The sequence below is a fragment of the Salvelinus alpinus genome, chromosome 1 (assembly GCF_045679555.1).
Source record: "Salvelinus alpinus chromosome 1, SLU_Salpinus.1, whole genome shotgun sequence".
NCBI classification, from domain to species: Eukaryota; Metazoa; Chordata; class Actinopteri; order Salmoniformes; family Salmonidae; genus Salvelinus; species Salvelinus alpinus.
The window spans coordinates 17,696,250-17,713,749 of record NC_092086.1 but is presented as its reverse complement, the minus strand read 5'-3'; the positions used below and the strand labels follow the sequence as shown (position 1 = coordinate 17,713,749).

Here is a 17,500-nt window from a genome sequence, read left to right as displayed (position 1 = left end):
CTTGTTACTTTGTAAATGTCTATTTCAACTCACAGGCTCTTGTTACTTTGTAAAAGTCTATTTCAACTCACAGGCTCTGGTTACTTTGTAAAAGTCTATTTCAACTCACAGGCTCTGGTTACTTTGTAAAAGTCTATTTCAACTCACAGGCTCTGGTTACTTTGTAAAAGTCTATTTCAACTCACAGGCTCTGGTTACTTTGTAAAAGTCTATTTCAACTCACAGGCTCTGGTTACTTTGTAAAAGTCTATTTCAACTCACAGGCTCTTGTTACTTTGTAAATGTCTATTTCAACTCACAGGCTCTTGTTACTTTGTAAAAGTCTATTTCAACTCACAGGCTCTGGTTACTTTGTAAAAGTCTATTTCAACTCACAGGCTCTGGTTACTTTGTAAAAGTCTATTTCAACTCACAGGCTCTGGTTACTTTGTAAAAGTCTATTTCAACTCACAGGCTCTGGTTACTTTGTAAAAGTCTATTTCAACTCACAGGCTCTGGTTACTTTGTAAAAGTCTATTTCAACTCACAGGCTCTGGTTACTTTGTAAAAGTCTATTTCAACTCACAGGCTCTGGTTACTTTGTAAAAGTCTATTTCAACTCACAGGCTCTGGTTACTTTGTAAAAGTCTATTTCAACTCACAGGCTCTGGTTACTTTGTAAAAGTCTATTTCAACTCACAGGCTCTTGTTACTTTGTAAATGTCTATTTCAACTCACAGGCTCTTGTTACTTTGTAAAAGTCTATTTCAACTCACAGGCTCTTGTTACTTTGTAAATGTCTATTTCAACTCACAGGCTCTTGTTACTTTGTAAAAGTCTATTTCAACTCACAGGCTCTGGTTACTTTGTAAAAGTCTATTTCAACTCACAGGCTCTTGTTACTTTGTAAAAGTCTATTTCAACTCACAGGCTCTTGTTACTTTGTAAAAGTCTATTTCAACTCACAGGCTCTTGTTACTTTGTAAAAGTCTATTTCAACTCACAGGCTCTTGTTACTTTGTAAAAGTCTATTTCAACTCACAGGCTCTTGTTACTTTGTAAAAGTCTATTTCAACTCACAGGCTCTGGTTACTTTGTAAAAGTCTATTTCAACTCACAGGCTCTGGTTACTTTGTAAAAGTCTATTTCAACTCACAGGCTCTGGTTACTTTGTAAAAGTCTATTTCAACTCACAGGCTCTGGTTACTTTGTAAAAGTCTATTTCAACTCACAGGCTCTGGTTACTTTGTAAAAGTCTATTTCAACTCACAGGCTCTGGTTACTTTGTAAAAGTCTATTTCAACTCACAGGCTCTGGTTACTTTGTAAAAGTCTATTTCAACTCACAGGCTCTGGGATTTGACAAATATTATTGACTGAATATTTCACGACAACATCTGTCACCATATATCTATGATAAATAACCTGTCCATCTGTCACCATATATCTATGATAAATAACCTGTCCATCTGTCACCATATATCTACGATAAACAACCTGTCCATCTGTCACCATATATCTACGATAAATAATCTGTCCATCTGTCACCATATATCTATGATAAATAACCTGTCCATCTGTCACCATATATCTATGATAAATAATCTGTCCATCTGTCACCATATATCTATGATAAATAACCTGTTCATCTGTCACCATATATCTATGATAAATAACCTGTCCATCTGTCACCATATATCTATGATAAATAATCTGTCCATCTGTCACCATATATCTATGATAAATAATCTGTCCATCTGTCACCATATATCTATGATAAATAACCTGTTCATCTGTCACCATATATCTATGATAAATAACCTGTCCATCTGTCACCATATATCTATGATAAATAATCTGTCCATCTGTCACCATATATCTATGATAAATAATCTGTCCATCTGTCACCATATATCTATGATAAATAACCTGTCCATCTGTCACCATATATCTATGATAAATAACCTGTCCATCTGTCACCATATATCTATTATAAATAACATGTCCATCTGTCACCATATATCTATGATAAATAACATGTCCATCTGTCACCATATATCTATGATAAACAACCTGTCCATCTGTCACCATATATCTATGATAAACAACCTGTCCATCTGTCACCATATATCTATGATAAATAACCTGTCCATCTGTCACCATATATCTATGATAAATAACATGTCCATCTGTCACCATATATCTATGATAAATAACCTGTCCATCTGTCACCATATATCTATGATAAATAATCTGTCCATCTGTCACCATATATCTACGATATATAATCTGTCCATCTGTCACCATATATCTATGATAAATAATCTGTCCATCTGTCACCATATATCTATGATAAATAACCTGTCCATCTGTCACCATATATTTATGATAAATAACCTATCCATCTGTCACCATATATCTACGATAAATAACATGTCCATCTGTCACCATATATCTATGATAAACAACCTGTCCATCTGTCACCATATATCTATGATAAATAACCTGTCCATCTGTCACCATATACAGTGGGGAGAACAAGTATTTGATACACTGCCGATTTTGCAGGTTTTCCTACTTACAAAGCATGTAGAGGTCTGTAATTATTATCATAGGTACACTTCAACTATGAGAGACGGAATCTAAAACAAAAATCCAGAAAATCACATTGTATGATTTTTAAGTAATTAATTTGCATTTTATTGCATGACATAAGTATTTGATACATCAGAAAAGCAGAACTTAATATTTGGTACAGAAACCTTTGTTTGCAATTACAGAGATCATACGTTTCCTGTAGTTCTTGACCAGGTTTGCACACACTGCAGCAGGGATTTTGGCCCACTCCTCCCTACAGATCTTCTCCAGATCCTTCAGGTTTCGGGGCTGTCGCTGGGAAATACGGACTTTCAGCTCCCTCCAAAGATTTTCTATTGGGTTCAGGTCTGGAGACTGGCTAGGCCACTCCAGGACCTTGAGATGCTTCTTACGGAGCCACTCCTTAGTTGCCATGGCTGTGTGCTTCGTGTCGTTGTCATGCTGGAAGACCCAGCCACGACCCATCTTCAATGCTCTTACTGAGGGAAGGAGGTTGTTGGCCAAGATCTCGCGATACATGGCCCCATCCATCCTCCCCTCAATACGGTGCAGTCGTCCTGTCCCCTTTGCAGAAAAGCATCCCCAAAGAATGATGTTTCCACCTCCATGCTTCACGGTTGGGATGGTGTTCTTGGGGTTGTACTCATACTTCTTCTTCCTCCAAACACGGCGAGTGGAGTTAGACCAAAAAGCTCTATTTTTGTCTCATCAGACCACATGACCTTCTCCCATTCCTCCTCTGGATCATCCAGATGGTCATTGGCAAACTTCAGACAGGCCTGGACATGCACTGGCTTAAGCAGGGGGACCTTGCGTGCGCTGCAGGATTTTAATCCATGACGGCGTAGTGTGTTACTAATGGTTTTCTTTGAGACTGTGGTCCCAGCTCTCTTCAGGTCATTGACCAGGTCCTGCCGTGTAGTTCTGGGCTGATCCCTCACCTTCCTCATGATCATTGATGCCCCACGAGGTGAAATCTTGCATGGAGCCCCAGACCGAGGGTGATTGACCGTCATCTTGAACTTCTTCCATTTTCTAATAATTGCGCCAACAGTTGTTTCCTTCTCACCAAGCTGCTTGCCTATTGTCCTGTAGCCCATCCCAGCCTTGTGCAGGTCTACAATTTTATCCCTGATGTCCTTACACAGCTCTCTGGTCTTGGCCATTGTGGAGAGGTTGGAATCTGTTTGATTGTGTGTGGACAGGTGTCTTTTATACAGGTAACGAGTTCAAACAGGTGCAGTTAATACAGGTAATGAGTGGAGAACAGGAGGGCTTCTTAAAGAAAAACTAACAGGTCTGTGAGAGCCGGAATTCTTACTGGTTGGTAGGTGATCAAATACTTATGTCATGCAATAAAATGCAAATTAATTATTTAAAAATCATACAATATGATTTTCTGGATTTTTGTTTTAGATTCCGTCTCTCACAGTTGAAGTGTACCTATGATAAAAATTACAGACCTCTACATGCTTTGTAAGTAGGAAAACCTGCAAAATCGGCAGTGTATCAAATACTTGTTCTCCCCACTGTATCTATGATAAACAACCTGTCCATCTGTCACCATATATCTATGATAAATAACCTGTCAATCTGTCACCATATATCTATGATAAATAACCTGTCCATCTGTCACCATATATCTATGTGTAAAGGCTGTTGTCCTCCTCATCCTCGGAAGAGGTGAGGAGAGAAGGATCAGTGGACCAATACGCAGCATTAGGGAAATATGCCATCTCTTTATTTGACACGACGGCACACGAAAACAAAACACTTACAAAATTACAAAACAAGAAAACGACGTAGACGAAAACCTGAACATAAACTTACATAGACAAACGTAAACTCACGAACAGGAACGTTACATCAAAACACACGAACAGCCAAACAGCTCCGAAAGTGAAAAACACATCGACAACGACGAAGACATCACAGGAGACAATCACCCACAAACAAACAGTGAGAATGCCCTACCTAAATATGACTCTTGATTAGAGGAAAACGCAAACCACCTGCCTCTAATCAAGAGCCATACCAGGCAAACCAAAACCAACATAGAAACGAATAACATAGACTGCCCACCCAAAACACATGCCCTGACCATAAACACATAAAAACAACAAAAAACAGGTCAGGACCGTTACAGAACCCCCCCCTCAAGGTGCGAACGCCGGGCGCACCAGCACAAAGTCCAGGGGAGGGTCTGGGTGGGCAGTTGACCACGGTGGTGGCTCAGGCTCTGGACGCTGTCCCCACACCACCATTGTCACTCCCCGCTTCTGTCTTCCCCTCCCAATGACCACCCTAAAACTCACATCCCCTAAATGAACGGCCAGCACCGGGAGAAGGGGCAGCACCGGGACAAGGGGCAGCACCGGGACAAGGGGCAGCACCGGGACAAGGGGCAGCACCGGGACAAGGGGCAGCACCAGGATAAGGGGCAGCACCCGGATAAGGACCAGCACCGGGATAAGGGGCAGCACCGGGATAAGGGGCAGCACCGGGACAAGGGGCAGCACCGGGACAAGGGGCAGCACCGGGACAAGGGGCAGCACCGGGACAAGGGGCAGGTCCCGGCTGATATACTCAGGCAGATCCTGACTGAACGGCTCTTGACGCTCATGGCTGGCTGACGGCTCTCGACGCTCATGGCTGGCTGACGGCTCTCGACGCTCATGGCTGGCTGACGGCTCTCGACGCTCATGGCAGGCTGACGGCTCTCGACGCTCATGGCAGGCTGACGGCTCTCGACGCTCATGGCAGGCTGACGGCTCTCGACGCTCATGGCAGGCTGACGGCTCTCGACGCTCATGGCAGGCTGACGGCTCTCGACGCTCATGGCAGGCTGACGGCTCTCGACGCTCATGGCAGGCTGATGGCTCTCGACGCTCATGGCAGGCTGACGGCTCTCGACGCTCATGGCTCTTTGACGGCTCTGGCAGATCCTGTCTGGTTGGCGGCTCTGGCAGATCCTGTCTGGTTGGCGGCTCTGGCAGATCCTGTCTGGTTGGCGGCTCTGGCAGATCCTGTCTGGTTGGCGGCTCTGGCAGATCCTGTCTGGCGGGCGGCTCTAGCGGCTCCTGTCTGGCGTGCGGCTCTAGCGGCTCCTGTCTGGCAGACGGCTCTGTAGGCTCATGGCAGACGGGCGGCTTAGCAGGCTCATGGCAGACGGGCGGCTTTGCAGGCTCATTGCAGACGGATGGCTCAGACGGCGCTGGGGAGACGGATGGCTCAGATGGCGCTGGGGAGACGGATGGCTCAGATGGCGCTGGGGAGACGGATGGCTCAGATGGCGCTGGTGAGACGGATGGCTCTGGCCGGATACGGCGCACTGTAGACCTGGTGCGTGGTGCCGGAACTGGAGGCACCGGGCTAAGGATAAGCACCTTCCTACTAGTGCGGGGAGCAGGGACAGGGCACACTGTACTCTCAAAGCCCACTCTATAACTGATGCGAGGTACCGGCACTGGTGACACCGGGCTGAGGACAAGCACATCAGGATTAGTAGGGGGAGAAGATACAGTGTGTACAGGGCTCAGGAGACGCACAGGAGGCTTAGTGCGTGGTGCCGGAACTGGAGGCACCGAACTGGATACACGCACTACAGAGAGAGTGCGTGGAGGAGGAACTGGGCTCAGGAGACGCACTGGTAGCCTAGTGCGTAGTGTAGGCACTGTAGGTACTAGGCTGGGGCGGGGAGGTGGCGCCGGAAATACCGGACCGTGGAGGCGTACTGGCACTCTTGAGCATTGAGCCTGCCCAACCTTACCTGGTTGAATGCTCCCGGTCGCCCGACCAGTGCGGGGAGGTGGAATAACCCGCACCGGCCTATGTAGACGAACCGGGGAAACCATGCGTAAGGCAGGTGCCATGTATGCCGGCCCGAGGAGACGCACTGGAGACCAGACGCGTTGAGCCGGCCTCATGACACCTGGCTCAATACCCAATCTAGCCCTGCCAGTGCGGGGAGGTGGAATAACCCGCACTGGCCTATGCACTCGTACAGGAGACACCGTGCGCTCTACTGCGTAACACGGCGCCTGCCCGTACTCCCGCTCTCCACGGTAAGCCTGGGAAGTGGGCGCAGGTCTCCTACCTGCCCTTGGCCCACCACCTCTTAGCCCCCCCCCAAGAAATTTTTGGGTGTTACTTACGGGCTTTTTGGGCTTCCGTGCCAGACGCGTTCCCTCATAACTCCGGTTCCTCTCTCCGGTAGCCTCTGCTCTCCTCAGTGCCTCCAGCTGCTCCCATGGGAGGCGATCCCTACCAGCCAGGATCTCCTCCCATGTGTAGCAACCTTTTCCGTCCAAGATATCGTCCCAAGTCCATTGCTCCTTCTTTTCCTGTCCCTTACTCCGTTGAGTTTTCCCTTGCCGCTTGGTCCTAGCGTGGTTTAGGCACTGGTGGTAAAGGGCTGGAGACACGCACCATATAGCTAGTGCGTGGAGGAGGCACTGGTGGTACTGGGTTGGGGCGGGGAGGTGGCGCCGGAAATACCGGACCGTGCAGGCGTACTGGCTCCCTTGAGCGCCGAGCCTGCCCAACCTTACCTGGTTGTATGCTCCCCGTCGCCTGACCAGTGCGGGGAGGTGGAATAACCCGCACCGGCCTATGTAGGCGAACCGGGGACACCATGCGTAAGGCTGGTGCCATGTACGCCGGCCCGAGGAGACGCACTGGTGACCAGATGCGTTGGGCCGGCTTCATGACATACGGCTCAACGCTCAGTCTAGCCCGGCCGATACGTGGAGCTGAAATGTACCGAACCGGGCTATGCACGCGTACAGGAGACACCGTGCGCTCTACTGCGTAACACGGTGTCTGCCCGTACTCTCGCTCTCCACGGTAAGTACAGGGAGTAGGCGCAGGTTTCCTACCTGACTTCGCCACACTCCCTTTAAGGCCCCCCCCAAGAAATTTTTGGGTTGTACTCACGGGTTTCCAGCCTTGTCTCCGTGCTGCCTCCTCATATCGCCTCCTCTCGGCTTTAGCTGCCTCCAGCTCTTCACGAGGAAGGCGATATTCTCCCGGTTGTGCCCACGGCCCCTTACCATCCAGTATCTCCTCCCATGTCCACGAATCCTGTGTAGGTGGGTCCTGTTGCCGCTTTCCATGCCGCTTGGTCCTGTATTGGTGAGTAGTTCTGTCACGATCGTGTGGCGGATTGATGGACCAAAACGCAGCTTTAGGAAAATAAGCCATCTTCTTTTTATTTTAAAGATGACGAAAAATAAACACGAAACACTTAATACAAACTAACTAAACAACAAACGATCGTGAAGCTAATAAACGTTGTGCACAAACATACAGGCTACTAACGTTCTTACATAGACAACTACTCACATCGAATGAAAGCCTATGGCTACCCTAAATAAGGCTCCCAATCAGAGACAACCGAAATCAGCTGTCTCTAATTGGGAACTCATTCAGGTAACCATAGACTCTCCTAGATAACTAAACATACATAGACAACGCTAGACATCTGAACTCAACACAAACCCATATACTACACCCAATAACCCCTTTACCATAGAAACACCCAAAACCAACAAAACACAAACATTCCCCATGTCACACCCTGACCTAACTAAAATAATAAAGAAAACAAAGAATACTAAGGCCAGGGTGTGACATAACCCCCCCCTTAAGGTGCGAACTCCGGGCGCACCATAAACCAGTCTAGGGGAGGGTCTGGGTGGGCTTCCATCCACGGTGGCGGCTCCGGCTCTGGTCGTGGTCCCCACGTCACCACAGTCCCTAACCGCCTCCTTAGCTTCCTCCAAAAGACCCCCCTCCACATTAACCCCATTGCATAAAGGGGCAGTACCAGGGTATCGCTGTGCACAAACATACAGGCTACTAACGTTCTTACATAGACAACTACTCACATCGAATGAAAGCCTATGGCTACCCTAAATAAGGCTCCCAATCAGAGACAACCGAAATCAGCTGTCTCTAATTGGGAACTCATTCAGGTAACCATAGACTCTCCTAGATAACTAAACATACATAGACAACGCTAGACATCTGAACTCAACACAAACCCATATACTACACCCAATAACCCCTTTACCATAGAAACACCCAAAACCAACAAAACACAAACATTCCCCATGTCACACCCTGACCTAACTAAAATAATAAAGAAAACAAAGAATACTAAGGCCAGGGTGTGACACTATGATAAACAACCTGTCCATCTGTCACCATATATCTATGATAAATAACCTGTCCATCTGTCACCATATACAGTATATCTATGATAAATAATCTGTCCATCTGTCACCATATATCTATGATAAATAATCTGTCCATCTGTCACCATATATCTATGATAAATAACCTGTCCATCTGTCACCATATATCTATGATAAACAACCTGTCCATCTGTCACCATATATCTATGATAAATAACCTGTCCATCTGTCACCATATACAGTATATTTATGATAAATAATCTGTCCATCTGTCACCATATATCTATGATAAATAATCTGTCCATCTGTCACCATATATCTACGATAAATAATCTGTCCATCTGTCACCATATATCTACGATAAATAATCTGTCCATCTGTCACCATATATCTACGATAAATAATCTGTCCATCTGTCACCATATATCTACGATAAATAATCTGTCCATCTGTCACCATATATTTATGATAAATAACCTGTCCATCTGTCACCATATATCTATGATAAATAATCTGTCCATCTGTCACCATATACAGTATATTTATGATAAATAATCTGTCCATCTGTCACCATATATCTATGATAAATAACCTGTCCATCTGTCACCATATATTTATGATAAATAACCTGTCCATCTGTCACCATATATCTATGATAAACAACCTGTCAATCTGTCACCATATATCTATGATAAATAACCTGTCCATCTGTCACCATATATCTACGATAAATAATCTGTCCATCTGTCACCATATATCTACGATAAATAATCTGTCCATCTGTCACCATATATCTACGATAAATAACATGTCCATCTGTCACCATATATCTATGATAAACAACCTGTCCATCTGTCACCATATATCTATGATAAATAACCTGTCCATCTGTCACCATATATCTATGATAAACAACCTGTCCATCTGTCAACATATATCTACGATAAATAATCTGTCCATCTGTCACCATATATCTATGATAAATAACCTGTCCATCTGTCACCATATATCTATGATAAACAACCTGTCCATCTGTCACCATATATCTATGATAAATAACCTGTCCATCTGTCACCATATACAGTATATTTATGATAAATAATCTGTCCATCTGTCACCATATATCTATGATAAATAATCTGTCCATCTGTCACCATATATCTACGATAAATAATCTGTCCATCTGTCACCATATATCTACGATAAATAATCTGTCCATCTGTCACCATATATCTACGATAAATAATCTGTCCATCTGTCACCATATATTTATGATAAATAACCTGTCCATCTGTCACCATATATCTATGATAAATAATCTGTCCATCTGTCACCATATACAGTATATTTATGATAAATAATCTGTCCATCTGTCACCATATATCTATGATAAATAACCTGTCCATCTGTCACCATATATTTATGATAAATAACCTGTCCATCTGTCACCATATATCTATGATAAACAACCTGTCAATCTGTCACCATATATCTATGATAAATAACCTGTCCATCTGTCACCATATATCTACGATAAATAATCTGTCCATCTGTCACCATATATCTACGATAAATAATCTGTCCATCTGTCACCATATATCTACGATAAATAACATGTCCATCTGTCACCATATATCTATGATAAACAACCTGTCCATCTGTCACCATATATCTATGATAAATAACCTGTCCATCTGTCACCATATATCTATGATAAACAACCTGTCCATCTGTCAACATATATCTACGATAAATAATCTGTCCATCTGTCACCATATATCTATGATAAATAACCTATCCATCTGTCACCATATATCTATGATAAACAACCTGTCCATCTGTCACCATATATCTATGATAAATAACATGTCCATCTGTCACCATATATCTATGATAAACAACCTGTCAATCTGTCACCATATATCTATGATAAATAACCTGTCCATCTGTCACCATATATCTATGATAAACAACCTGTCCATCTGTCACCATATATCTATGATAAATAACCTGTCCATCTGTCACCATATACAGTATATCTATGATAAATAATCTGTCCATCTGTCACCATATATCTATGATAAATAATCTGTCCATCTGTCACCATATATCTATGATAAATAACCTGTCCATCTGTCACCATATATCTATGATAAACAACCTGTCCATCTGTCACCATATATCTATGATAAATAACCTGTCCATCTGTCACCATATACAGTATATTTATGATAAATAATCTGTCCATCTGTCACCATATATCTATGATAAATAATCTGTCCATCTGTCACCATATATCTACGATAAATAATCTGTCCATCTGTCACCATATATCTACGATAAATAATCTGTCCATCTGTCACCATATATCTACGATAAATAATCTGTCCATCTGTCACCATATATTTATGATAAATAACCTGTCCATCTGTCACCATATATCTATGATAAATAATCTGTCCATCTGTCACCATATACAGTATATTTATGATAAATAATCTGTCCATCTGTCACCATATATCTATGATAAATAACTTGTCCATCTGTCACCATATATTTATGATAAATAACCTGTCCATCTGTCACCATATATCTATGATAAACAACCTGTCAATCTGTCACCATATATCTATGATAAATAACCTGTCCATCTGTCACCATATATCTATGATAAATAACCTGTCCATCTGTCACCATATATCTATGATAAATAACCTGTCCATCTGTCACCATATATCTACGATAAATAATCTGTCCATCTGTCACCATATATCTACGATAAATAATCTGTCCATCTGTCACCATATATCTACGATAAATAATCTGTCCATCTGTCACCATATATTTATGATAAATAACCTGTCCATCTGTCACCATATATCTATGATAAATAATCTGTCCATCTGTCACCATATATCTATGATAAATAACCTGTCCATCTGTCACCATATATCTACGATAAATAATCTGTCCATCTGTCACCATATATCTACGATAAATAATCTGTCCATCTGTCACCATATATCTACGATAAATAATCTGTCCATCTGTCACCATATATTTATGATAAATAACCTGTCCATCTGTCACCATATATCTATGATAAATAATCTGTCCATCTGTCACCATATACAGTATATTTATGATAAATAATCTGTCCATCTGTCACCATATATCTATGATAAATAACCTGTCCATCTGTCACCATATATTTATGATAAATAACCTGTCCATCTGTCACCATATATTTATGATAAATAACCTGTCCATCTGTCACCATATATCTATGATAAACAACCTGTCCATCTGTCACCATATATCTATGATAAATAACCTGTCCATCTGTCACCATATATTTATGATAAATAACCTGTCCATCTGTCACCATATACAGTATATCTATGATAAACAACCTGTCTTTTTAAGTTGACCAATTAGATTCATCACTCTGCCTGGCAGTCTATTTAAATTGAGAAATTAGATTCCTCATTCTGCATGGCGGTCTATTAAAGTTGACCAATTAGATTCCTCATTCTGCCTGGCGGTCTATTTAAGTTGACCAATTAGATTCCTCATTCTGCATGGCGGTCTATTTAAGTTGACCAATTAGATTCCTCATTCTGCATGGTAATCTATTTAAGTTGACCAATTAGATTCCTCATTCTGCATAGCGGTCTATTTAAATGGACCATTTCTGCATACTCATCCTCCGCTGGCTGCCGCGTACTAACTATGACGTGGGGTTTCTTGCTACTATGATGTTGCCGTAACATGCGTTACTTGATATGCTTCGTCTGCTTTCTGCTCGCCCACCAGCACCCCAGCCTCCACCTGTCTGGCTCTGTTTTTGTTTCTGTCAGGGGGATTGGTAAACTCACTGCCTAGCTATATTGATGCCTGGTCTGGCAGTGAGCAGAACCTAACACCAGGACCTAATCTAATGCATTGTCTGCACTGCACCTATCTGGTGTATGTGACAACAAAAACATATATTTATTAATGACCCGTGGGCAGAGAGAGGGAGATGAGCAGGATGTTAGTACGAATATGATGGAGTGTAAAAACACACAGCAGTGTTACTACGTAGGCAACCAAGAGACATATTCCTGTCTACATCATTATCCTAGTGACAGTCAGAGATCTGAGTGGTGCTATTTTCCTCTTCGTTTACAGTGAAACAGCAAAAACAAGCCTTTACTGTACATGACAAGAACACAGCAGTGAGGAGAGATGTGGATAACGAGACGTCAACAAACCAGGTACATGTGCTGTAGTGGAGGAGACAGGACAGTTTGTCATTCCTCAATGGTAGGAAGTGGAGAGGGAGTGTGTTGGTAGAGAGGGAGGGAGGCTCCGTAAGGCCCTGAGGTCACTTCCTGTGGAGCTGAGATCATGTGCAGCAGACAAGGTGACCATGATGCCATGCTTGGTAACCGACCAACTGAACGGTCAAACCCAGTTTAAATAACAGCAGCAAGTCCATGAGATTGAAAGAGAATGTGTGGTCTAAACCAATGAGACCATGCTGCCTCATCCTGGGGGGAAAAGAGAGAGAGGAGAGAAGGAGAGTAGTAGGCTTGGGAGATATACTGTTTACTGTATACCGGGGTATTTCCAAATACCGACTGTATGATTTTCAATACCGTTTAAAAAAGATTTATATATGCAGGTGTGTGTGCTATATCACTGCTTATAACTTTAAGTTAAGTATAACTATAAGTATAATTATAGAATTAATGAGCACGAGGAGAACAGAGGAGTTGATCCTGATTCGATAACCCTCACAGCTATCCTCCAATCACAATGATTATCCAAATATTGGAACTCTGTCATTTTTTTCTCTCCACAGAACACATTGGTATCGGGTTGCTAAGCAACCGTTTTCCGTTTGTCCAGACGAAACCATTCTGTCAAAGGGTGCTAGCTCAACCTCTCAATTCTCAAACTAAATACATACTGCATTTCCAACCACAAAACCTCTTTGCTTTGTTTTTAAGCCTCAAAATACAACAACTTGCCTAGCTAACAGCTAAATGTTTGTTTTTGACTGCTATAATTATATTTACATTTTGGAGGCTCCACATGCTGTCATGGAAAATATGCTGTCTGTTTGGCAATGACATGGAATGGTAAGGAGTGGAATGTCAGCTAAAAACACTGGTACCCAGACAAGAGACATTCGAACCCCTCCTGGGTCAAGATCCCTGTTGCCTACATTTTATTTTATTTTTTATAACGCCCCTAGTATGCACTTCCGGTAATACCGTACACAGTGAAATTACTCTGCTTCTCCACTCGCGCATCATCAGGAAAATTACGTTTACCAGGGGCCTGTTGCACAAAAGTAGAATTAAGACATCCGGGATAAATGACTCAGCTGAGCTCAATGAAGCCAAAACATGTGCGTCCAGGCTTAATTGGTTGCACAAAGACCAAGCCAGGATGAGCAGACACGGATTCATTAAGCCAGGTGAAACCAATCCTGGATAGGTGCGCGCTCACGGCTCACTCAAATAGACCCCGCCACAGATCACAGATTAACTGATTTACCATGGCAACTAGAGCCGCGTACTTTTCCCCGTCGGAAGCACAAATCCTCATGGAGGCATACGAGGAGGTAAAAGATATAATTAAGAAGAAAGGCAACACCGCCACAGTGATAAAGCAAAGAGAAAAAGCGTGGCAAAGTATTGCAGACCGCCTGAATGCGTAAGTAGTGCACAATTACACACTCACCGCTCCGCTGAAACATCACAATTACAATTCAAATATTTAATTCACATCTCCAAAAATGCAGTTGTACTGTAATTATGAAACGGTTAAATTTTTAATTGAAATGCACTGCAGATATGAGTGAAATTGTGTAAAGTAACTCCATCACACTGTATAAAGCTATGATACATTTTTTGATATTTTTACTGAAAACAAGACAAAAATACCAAGTAATTTTTTGCAGTGTGACTCCATTAAATGTGTGTGTGTGTGTGTGTGTGTGTGTGTGTGTGTGTGTAGATTAAACATGAACGGGCCAAAACGGACATGGCAGCAGGTCAAAATCAAATACAAGAACATTCTGCAGAATGGTATGGTCCCTGACTAATATTTAACAAAGCACAAGCATATATTGTACCCAGAAGGTGCCTGCTCACACATTGTCTGTACTGTTTTAGCAGTGAAAAAGAATACCCACAGACAAGGCACGGGTGGTGGGTCACCAAAGGCTGACCTTACCCCAGCAGAGGACATGGCCTTGGAGCTAAATAAAGGCAGGCCCGTCTTAGAGGGGATCCCTGGGGGGAAAGAGACAAGCATAGGTTCCTCCCAAGATGCCACCCGCTTCATTCAAGGTATGTCCTTCCATCTCTACATGGGATACAACCACATTCATATTGAATCAATTTGGACTGTCTGACTTTGGTTTACCTATTGCCTTGCAGTGTCTGGCAGCACTGTGTTCCTGTTAGAGCCACCAGCACAAGCACCAGACGATGCTGATCCAGTGAGTACTCCATCAAAGGCATACTGTAGGCCTGGCATGTCTTGTCTACTAGCTTCAATATGAATCCGATTAAATGTGATAGGGTGAAGGCCCCAGTGCAACAGCACATGATGGAGACGATGATGAGGAGGAGACCATCTCTCTGGATTCCAGAAGGCATGAGGTATCATGTTAAGACTGTGAAAGTACTATTTACTCTACAATGGTGAGGAGTCCTCATCAAAATCAAAAAATCTAATTTCTTTTACAGGACCCAGATGCTATACAGTGGGAAAACCAGCCTGGCAACATAGTGCGTATTAATAAAAGGACACCACATCCTGCCAAATTCCAGCTGCGCTAATTGTATTGTGATCACAGAGCTCACAAGCTATCAGAAAGTTGTATGGCAACCACCTCCGGCGCCAAATAGAACTGGCAGACATAGACATTCAGTACAAGAAGAAAAAGATGGAAAATCTTGCACTGGAGTCCGAAATAAAAAAGAGGACAATTAGGAAACTGGACCTTGAAATAAAAAAACTTGAGAGGGAGGTGAGATATGCCTTCAATGTACACTGTATGCTAACTGTAACACAAATGTATTAATCATTATTTTTCTTTCCTCCCCCAGCTCCAAGAAGATGACACAGCTCAAAATAAAAATTAGGTATATTCTCGTAAAGTCAAGTGAGCCATGACATATGAGCTCTTATTGTGAGCACACAGGACGGTGGCATCTTTCTAAGGTTTTTTTTATTTTCCCAGCAATCAGTACAACCAAGTCATCGTTATAAGGCATCGCCCTCTTTTGCCCACCCCCCCAGCACCAGGTGTGGCCACTAGCCTATATGAAGGCCCAAAATTGTGTGTTCCTTTCTGCTCTGACAATGGCATGCCCATTCGTGCGAGATGTGGTGGATGAAGAAGCACTTGTGCTGAGGAGAGCCTTCAGGCGAGAAAGGGTCTTCAGGGACCGGTTGGACCCACTGGCCTTCCCTGATGACCATCTATATGAAAGATACAGGTTTTCTGCAGATGGCATCAGGTATCTATGCAGACTACTGGGTCCCAGGATTAAGCACCGCACTGCACGGAGCCATGCACTGAGTGTGGAGCAAATGGTTTGTGTGGCCTTGCGCTTTTTTGCTAGTGGAGCCTTCCTGTACTCAGTGGGGGATGCAGAACAGCTGAACAAGGCCACAATTTGCCGCACAATAAGGAGTGTGTGTCTGGCTATCAAAGCATTAGCAGATGTCTTCATCTCCTTCCCTGGCCACAGAAGACTCTGTGACATCAAAGAGGAGTTCTATAGGATTGCAGGTAAGAGGATCTACAAATTACAGGACAACTGTTAACACATAGTAGGATACTCATTACTTTGTGTGACAGGTTTCCCCAATGTCATTGGTGCAGTGGACTGCACACACATAAGGATAAAAGCCCCCTCAGGTGCCCATGAGGCCGATTTTGTGAATAGGAAATCCTTTCACAGCATTAATGTTCAGGTGAACATAACTTTTTGATATTGTCCATTGACGAACACTCTGCATTGCCAGTGATGTGCATTGATTGGTGTAATATTCCTCATCTTATGATTTCAGATGGTCTGCAATGCTGACTGTGTGATCAGCAATGTTGTGGCAAAATGGCCTGGCTCAGTCCATGACTCCAGAATCTTTCGGGCCTCTGAAATCTATCAGTGCCTATCACAAGGTAAGCCACACAACCCCTATTTATAACCATCATGGCTGTGTCAAGAATATCACTGTGTTTATGAGGTAGTAATGATGAGATTTTGTGTTGACAGGTGAATTCTCTGGTGTGTTGCTGGGAGACAGGGGGTATGGCTGCCAGCCTTTTCTCCTGACACCTTTCACAGACCCCCAGGAAGCACAGCAGGCCTACAACCATGCCCATGCCAGGACCAGGGCCAGAGTTGAAATGACCTTTGGCCTCCTGAAGGCACGCTTTCACTGCCTTCACAAATTAAGGGTCAGCCCTGTTAGGGCATGTGATATTACTGTGGCTTGTGCTGTCCTCCACAATGTGGCCTGCCTGAGGAAGGAGAGGGCCCCCAGAGTGCCACCAGCCATGGACTGGGACAATCCGGCAATCTTCCCTGATGACGACAGTGGTCGGCTGCTGAGGGACCAATATGTGTTGAATTATTTTAGTTAGTATGTGTGCTTTCAATTTTGGTTAAATATGTCCTGCGGTGGCAGAGGAATTTGGGTTTTTTTGGGTTC

General features: G+C 43.3%; 2 protein-coding genes across 9 annotated transcripts in view; one reads left to right on the top strand and one right to left on the bottom strand.

Moving 5' to 3' along the window:
* arhgap44a (Rho GTPase activating protein 44a) overlaps positions 1-17,500 on the bottom strand; it is a 136,637-nt gene that overhangs the window by 93,420 nt on the left and 25,717 nt on the right. The window lies entirely within an intron of this gene.
* Positions 14,099-17,487, top strand: LOC139574030 (uncharacterized). 3 transcript variants are annotated; one of them, XM_071398346.1, is made up of 10 exons: positions 14,099-14,856; positions 14,944-15,120; positions 15,211-15,272; positions 15,355-15,435; positions 15,523-15,564; positions 15,633-15,806; positions 15,886-15,921; positions 16,020-16,574; positions 16,856-16,967; positions 17,062-17,487. In XM_071398346.1, exons 1-7 carry the CDS (start codon positions 14,793-14,795, stop codon positions 15,919-15,921), a joined length of 636 nt encoding a protein of 211 aa, XP_071254447.1. In that variant the 5' UTR covers positions 14,099-14,792; the 3' UTR covers positions 16,020-16,574; positions 16,856-16,967; positions 17,062-17,487. The 3 variants fall into 3 exon arrangements, with proteins under 3 accessions (XP_071254447.1, XP_071254365.1, XP_071254286.1); XM_071398264.1 differs by having other exon boundaries at positions 15,633-15,921; XM_071398185.1 differs by having other exon boundaries at positions 15,633-16,574.

What these genes read in the sequence shown, in the direction of transcription:
- LOC139574030 (XM_071398264.1), top strand. Translation starts at nt 14,793, where the DNA reads ATGAACGGGCCAAAACGGACATGGCAGCAGGTCAAAATCAAATACAAG. An exon ending in CACCAGACGATGCTGATCCA is followed by an intron (nt 15,273 to 15,354) that starts GTGAGTACTCCA and finishes TAAATGTGATAG; the next exon opens with GGTGAAGGCCCCAGTGCAAC. An exon ending in TGGATTCCAGAAGGCATGAG is followed by an intron (nt 15,436 to 15,522) that starts GTATCATGTTAA and finishes TTTCTTTTACAG; the next exon opens with GACCCAGATGCTATACAGTG.